The sequence below is a fragment of the Mustela lutreola genome, chromosome 10 (assembly GCF_030435805.1).
Source record: "Mustela lutreola isolate mMusLut2 chromosome 10, mMusLut2.pri, whole genome shotgun sequence".
Lineage (NCBI taxonomy): Eukaryota > Metazoa > Chordata > Mammalia > Carnivora > Mustelidae > Mustela > Mustela lutreola.
In genome coordinates this window covers 73,008,152-73,015,721 of record NC_081299.1, presented here as the reverse complement: position 1 = coordinate 73,015,721, position 7,570 = coordinate 73,008,152, and the positions used below count along the sequence as shown (strand labels likewise).

At 34.8% G+C, this 7,570-nt stretch overlaps 1 protein-coding gene across 3 annotated transcripts in view; it reads right to left on the bottom strand.

Moving 5' to 3' along the window:
* Positions 1–891: 891 nt before the first annotated feature.
* The window catches only part of SH3GLB1 (SH3 domain containing GRB2 like, endophilin B1), a 32,991-nt gene continuing 26,312 nt past the window's right edge, over positions 892–7,570 (bottom strand). For all 3 annotated transcript variants that reach the window (XM_059134946.1, XM_059134947.1, XM_059134948.1), the window contains 3 exons: positions 7,151–7,251; positions 1,751–1,976; positions 892–1,362 (listed from right to left, as the gene is read on the bottom strand). In XM_059134946.1, coding sequence (XP_058990929.1) covers positions 1,255–1,362; positions 1,751–1,976; positions 7,151–7,251 — 435 coding nt within the window. In that variant the 3' untranslated portion in view covers positions 892–1,254. The remainder of the gene's footprint in view (positions 1,363–1,750; positions 1,977–7,150; positions 7,252–7,570) is intronic.

Sequence of the window (7,570 nt, the reverse complement as noted above, 5' to 3'; positions counted from 1 at the left end):
GTGACTCCCAAAGTTCCCAAACACAGTACCCTGTATTTCTTCTATCATGACATGGATTCTGTTATATGGCAACTGTTTATTTTTCTGTATTCTCCATTGGTCTTTAAGGTATGCCGGGGAAGGACTGTGCAGCTCAGTAGATCAGTATAGTTCCTGGCCCTCAACAATGAATGAATGAAAATGAATGCAGAAGTCCTAACATGGAAACAATCTGATTAACAGCTATGGTCCAAATAGCAATTTTTTGACTGCAAGGGTGGCACCAATGATTTCATTAGTGTGTTTCATAACCAAAGATCCTGATCAAGATAACCTAAGTTCATTAATAAACATTCAAAATTAGTAGGCTTAGAGTAACCAAAAATGTATTCTGTTTGTATACAATTTTTCTATGATGGGTGTAGTTGCATTAATCTATATTTTGATAAGGACTGTTGTTCCATAAGAACAAATTTTCTTTACTGAAGTATGTTCTAAACATATCTCACTCTGATTATGCATTACATTGTTCCAACTGAACAATCTTAAAAAAACATTGTTTAGTGAATTGATCTTGATCCAGATGTTTTAGAACCTTAGCTGAAAATATACCAGAGTAATAATGTTTTTCAAGGACTAGTTTTTAACTTTAGAAGAAATCATTTAGTAGTGTTTAATAAAACCCCCAAAACCCCCTAACCACTGAGATACAGTATTGAAATAATTCAATTTCTGTTAGAAAACAAGGTAAACATGGTATAATTGCATTTCTGTTTATGGAAACATTCAGAAATAATCTATTTTCCACAAAAGAGTATTATATCCTAGAGCTCTTTTTAAAACAACAGCTTAAAACAAATTTTAGTGTTATTCTTTGGTTATTAATTATACCTAATAAATGAGTCACTGATATCAATTCACAATAAATTTATTTTACATAAAAGAAAAAGCTTGCCATTAATGAAAAATTCAGTAGAAAACAGTTCTTCTGCTTTAAGTTGGAGCTCAAAAGTAGAAGCTGCTTATTAGTGAAACCTCAGTAGAAAGAGAATTTTGTAAGAAAACATTCTTGGCATGAAAGCACTAACATAAATTCTGTAATGAAATATGTACCATGCAATTTTATTGGCAGAAAGGCTGGCTTCTGGTGGCTGGTATTTTCTTTTCAGTCTCCTAAAAACATTAACATGGAAGATACTTAAACCTGCTTTATTTAGAGTTAATTGTATATAAATACTGGTTTCATGATGGGTAATCTTTCCATAGTCCACCTATTTAATTGAGCAGTTCTAAGTAGGTAATTGGCACCCGGCCCTTCTGATTTCCCCTTTCCCCCATTAGCCAGTCTGAATCCATTCCAACGACACTGAACACAGTGATCACCTACAAAATAAAATGTTTCCAGTTATTAACTATGTTACAAAATAAGCAAATAGAAGAGTAATAAGATTTGTAATCTGTTTATTCATTACTAAAGTTCTTTAAACATTTTCCTCAATTTTGGTAAAAGATAAAGGATTTTATTAGAGGTAGTTTTAGAAATCTTCTAGTTACTTAGCAGTTAATAGCTTTAAATATTTCTGTGATATTCTATTTTGTTAAAGAATAGTAAATTTTTTTAAATAAAATGCTAATATAACCATCTTAAATCTATGAAAGTATTCACAATAAACTATTTCCAAAAAATTAATGAGGAATTTACACTTTACTATAATACTAGAAAATACGTCAATCTATGATACAGGTTTTCCTATACCCATATATTACTTACCTCATCTGCCAGAAGTGATAATTCACTACTGTTTGCAGCATCATAATCATATAGAACCCTGGCCTTCCTGCTGCCACTGCACTCCTTAAGGTCAATGAGGTTGGTAGGAGAGGCAATTACTAGGCCACTTGTTGAAGACAAGGCAGAAGAACCAATCACATTTGATGAAGCAGATGGCACGGGTGCCACAGAAGTTTGATTGTTGTTACAGTAACTGGATGGAAAACTGTTGAAAAGAAAATGTCCAATAGACCAGTTACTAGAGCTTCTGAATACCACCACTTGGTGGCAGTGTTTATTTTCTACCAACTTCCACTGGATAAAGACAGAAGTCAGTAATATTTTAATGACAAAGGTTGCTATCTAACTTAAGCCTTTCGGGCCAGTTATACAATAGAAAATTCAGGTGTTTTCCAAATATAAGTCCTTCAAAGTTTTTTTTTTTTTTTTCAAAGCTCTCTTCACAATTATAAAGTTTAAAAAATGCCATTTTTTTCCTGAAAAAATTGTTTATCCTTAAAACACTTCCAAAAAACTTTCACTAGTATGTTTTATTAATCTTTTCCTGACTTTAAGAGTTGTTAAACACAACGAAAAACTACTTCTATATTAGATACTATCAAAAGAGTGAAATTTTTCTCAAGTTAATTCTTTGAGAAATATTTCAAGAGCCATACTTTTTTATAAAACTGATCCAATCACATTCTTCTACTTATTTAAATGACAAATATTAAGGAGCATTCACATGTCCAGAACCACTACCACAAGCTGAAGATACTAAGAAGAAAAAATATCATTCCTTAATGGGCATACAGACAGGTGACGACATGGGCATTCAAATATTATGCTACGACTAGTAATTATCATATTGAAGACTCAAATTGAGAATAGGGCAAATTTCACAAATTCATTCTGTCTTTTATTTTTTAGGGGGTAAAAATAAAAGTTTTATTAGAAATTAGTAAAATCTCTGGATTCATGTGCTATAAATATATCTTAAAATTTAAAGATAATTAAAATTTCATTCAATGTTTCTCCAATACTAAATGGAAAACAGCATAAAATGGCTGGCCTATATTCATTCTCACCCAACCATTTCTAAGGTTGAAAATTCATACTTAAATCTTAATAAGTATAAAAAGACCTCATCTGGTAAGGTGGGTGAAATTTATCTCTCCATAAAATCCAATTTCCTTCTCTTTATGACCATTGTGCCATCTGGAAATCACAGTCAGCCAGCAGCATAAAGAAAGTAGTTAAATTCTAGCAATAATCTCCTAACCCTTATAATCAGTCAATGAGTTGTTTCCTTTTGAACTGAGTAGAAAAAGAACAATCACGAAACATCTAGGCTTTTGTGATCATCTGTCCTCTTACTATAGATGAGCTGTCTACACTTCTATGGTTAATTTCTTCACCTCTGCACAAAAATCTCACTTTCTTTTTCCTCTCAAGGACATCACACTAGCAATCTTCCTTTTCTTTCCCATGCTATCTTATTTCTCCATGTACTGTATCATTCTCATCAGCTTACAAATATGCTAATTTCTATCTTAAAAAATAAGAATCTGCTAGACACACTTTCTCCTAGAGCTACTGCTTCATTTTTCTGTTCCTCTTTACACTAGAACGCCTCTGAAAGACTTATCTAAATTCAACATCACAGTCCCTCTCCTGTTCTTTTACATTATAGACAAGCTTTTGCCTCCACTGTTCCACTAGAACTACTCTTGTTGAGGACAGCAATGACTTTGTTGTTCTAAATCCAGCAGTCTATTAATACTCACTTCACCTGGCCTATCTAGTGATCAGAATGGATCCCTTCCCTCCACTTTCCTCTATCTTCTTCCAGGTCACACTCTTGGTTTACATCTTACCTGTTACTCCATTCCACTGCTTCCTTAAGCTGTGTTGGGAGTGCTTCAGGGCTCAACCCTGAGCCCTCTTCTTTTCTCTACCTATACTTAGAGCTAGGCTTTCATTTGGTCTCAGATTTAAATACCCTTGATAAGCTGACCACTCTCTACTTTCTACCTCTAATTTATCCCCCAAACTCAAAAGCTGTATGTCCTACAGCTGGGTATCTCCATATCTCCACTTAGATGTCTGATAGGCATTTCAAATTTCAGATGTCTAAAACTGGGCTTCTGGTATAAACCTGGGGTAATACACTACCCCAACTTGCTCCTCTTGTGGCATTCCCTATTTTAACGAACTACAGCTCCATTCTTTTCGTTGTTTAGGCCAAGCACCTACAGTAATCTGGACTCCTCTAAGCCCCATATAAATGAAGTCTTTCAGCAAATCCTGCTGGTTCTACCTTTAAAATACACCCAGGGTTTGACTGCTTCTACCACATCTACCACAATCACCCTGATCCAAGCCACCATCATCTCCTGACTGGATGGTAAATTCTAACAGGTCTGTTAGCTTCCACACATGCCCCCTAACATTTACCTTTAACAGAGGAGCAAGAACGATCCTATCAAAGGTCAGAGTAAAACTCTCCAAGGGCTCCTCATGTCTGAGTAAAGGCCAAAGCCCTCTCTCTCCCAGCTTCCTGTTTCCTCAATTCATCTCCAGCCAAGCCCTCCTTACTGCTGCCTGAACATCACAGCTATTTTCCTGCTGCAGGGCTTTTCTACTTACTATACACTCTCCTGGAGCACTTTCTCTCAGATGCCTGCCTGCCTGCTTTGCTTCCTCTTTCAAGTCTATCTTCCCTAACTAGTGTAAGCCTCTACTCCTAATCAAGAAGTATTTCCCTGCTTATTTTTCTCCACAGTATTTATCACCTTCTAATACACTATGCAAATCACATACCTATTGATTTTCTATTTCCCTCTGTCCCCAAACAGAATGTAGGTTCAGTGAAGAGAGAGATTTAGTCTGTTTTGTTTACATTGTATCCTTCCTGACTGGAATAGTGCATTTTTAAAAAATTAAAGCAAATATTTCTCTGACAAATTAACAGGGTTCTAATGATAAGAAATCCTAATTTCTAATTCAGATTTTACTCTAAAGTTAGGAACACCTTTCCTAGCATCTCTTCCTCAGTGAACTGAGGAACTCAGCTGTGACTAAATATATATATTTCTGAAGATTAAAAATAAAAATAAGCTCTCATTCCCCACATATGTGGGGTTTTGAAAGTCTCTAACCATGGAATTTTACTTTCAAATTTACTAGTATAATTAGCCTTCATTTACCACTGAGGTTTACCTATGTCAATTTTGAGAAATTAATGGTAAAAACAAAAACAAAAAAGCCCAACCAAACAACAAAACCCTGAAAGACCATTTTTACTTTCTAAGAACTTTTACTGATATATTTTTAAAACTACAGACTTTTTGCCACTGTAGCTTGATATATTAAAACCTTCTGATTATTTAAAAATAAAATACATTTACAAATTTTGTGACTTGTTTCCTCATCTGTAAAATGCAGATACCAATACCTACCCTTACTGGTGTGAGGACTATCACATTACATATGAGGTGTCCAGAGGAGTGCCTGAGGACAACTGGAGCCCTTCCGAAGTGACTGCCAGTTACGACTACTACTACTACCAACACTACTATAACAATTAACATGACAACCTGGCTCTACTCTGCAGAAATAGCTTCTGAATTAGAGTGTAACTGGATGATTTGGCCAATACTGCATTTGAGTATTTCTATATACTCTCTTAAAAAGCCTAACTTGCAACATTAAAGACTTAAAAAGTCCCCCCACACTCTATCATTGGTCCTTACCAGTAATCTAATTCTTTGCGGGTAGCGAGATAAGCCAGACTTCTTCCCTAGAACAATAGTACCCATTTCAGTCTGTAATGTTTGAGCTTATCCAGAAGTGCAATACTAGCATTTTGTTTGAATGGCAGAGTTCCAAGCATTTGTGTGGCTTTAAATGGAGTACAGGTATGAATGGTAACAACAGCAATCCCTTTGCTGCACTCCCAGAGTAACAGGAAAGTGAAAACAAAGTACTAAGCCTTCCTGAGCTTAAAATAGTTGTAATGAAGTGGAGATAAAGTAGTATTCTGCTTTCAGATACTAAGTACCATTAACAAACTTCAAATATACAGAAGTATGAATCTTCTGTAAATCTTATTGGAATAACCAGTGGTATCTGGCTACAATTAATCTTTAGGTCTAAAATTGGTTTTGTGGATGTGCCTAATTTTGTTCTAGGTCTAGTTTTAAAGGATTAATATGCAGAAAGGAACACCAAAGTGATTTTTAAAAGAACTTATTCCTTGAAAATAATTTCTCTTTATATTTCTCCTTAAATATTATATCACTCCCTTGCCTTAATGGCTCCTCACTATATAAGTCTCAAACTCCTTATCACTACTTACTTTACAAGGCATTGGTGATATGACCCTGCTTCACTCTTATAGCCTTATCAACCATTCCATTCTTAACTCAAACACTATGTATGCTCCAACCAGAACAAACTACTGTCAGTTCCCTCAACTTGCCACTATCTCTTTTCTCTGGCCATTCCATATATGTTGTTCTTCCTTTGTCTGGAAAATGTGTCCTGGCTACTTTTATCTACATTATTTCCACTAGAATAATTTCATCTGTGAAATTTTGTCAGACCCACCTGAGTCACAGCTAGAGGTCCTTCACAGAAACCTGCACTTCTACTTTCCACTTACTGCCTATCTGCCAATGGCCTTTTACTTCTAGCTAGACTTTAAATACTGAGGTATTTCTATCTAGACTTAGCAGAGACCATGTTTGTCCTATACATTGTTTTATTTCTAGTGTCTCCTTACAATGTGAGCTCCATAATGGAAAGAAATTTTGCCTGTTGTTTGCTGATGTAATCCTAGAGAAGAGTGCCTGGTATATGACAGGTATTCAATAAACATCTGGTGAATGACTGACCAAGCCATGCATGTTTTGTGCTATCATTTTGCTTTAAAGTATATTAAAATATAATTTTTAGTAATTACATCATGGGCTTGAGGTCTTATAGACTATTCTAAAACTTTTTTTTTTTTTTTAAATAGTGGACAGGTAAATAATGAGTAAGAATAAATTAGTTTATCTCTAAGGGCAAATGTAATCTCCCTCAACTAACTGGAAGGTATTTTAAGAGAGAAGTATACTTCAAACACTTAAGTTTTCTCTACATAGCACTAAAAAAGTATTCACCTAAACCATGTTCTCATCCCTGTTAAGTTTTTGGGTGCCAGAAGAGCACACCATGGTTTTGTTACCTCACGAGTCTGACAATTACTTTCCTTAAAACAAAACAAAACTGATTTTAAGTAAGCTAATAAAAGCCTTTAATTCTTCTATTCTTCACCTCCATTATTAGTTCATATACAAAAATCTGAATTTCTTCTCTTATCAGGAGTTTCATGTGTGAAAAGGAAATTACAACCTTCCCAGTTGTTTCTGGAGGTCTAACATGTACTGGTAACATTGTGCATAGTAAGTCATCTGGGCTTCCACAAAGTCATTCAGACAGCGGAGATGATGGGCCTGTAAAGGAAAGTTACAGTTACCTCTTAGATCTATAATCTACTTAAATGTGTTAAATTCCAAGGGGTAAGGAGAGCACATATACTCAGGGAAAATCACCAGTATCTAGCATTTTACTACCATGCTTATCAAGGCTGACCTCAGTTAATAGTGTAAGAACAAATTATGGTGCTAACAAAACTCAACAAATGGATTTGATGATGGTGGGAGAACTAGGTATTGAGGTGTAAACAAAAATTTAAAATATTTCTTCAAATATGTTGGAAAGCACTGCAATTTAAATTTCCTTGATAAATAACTGAAAAAGTTTTGAACTTCA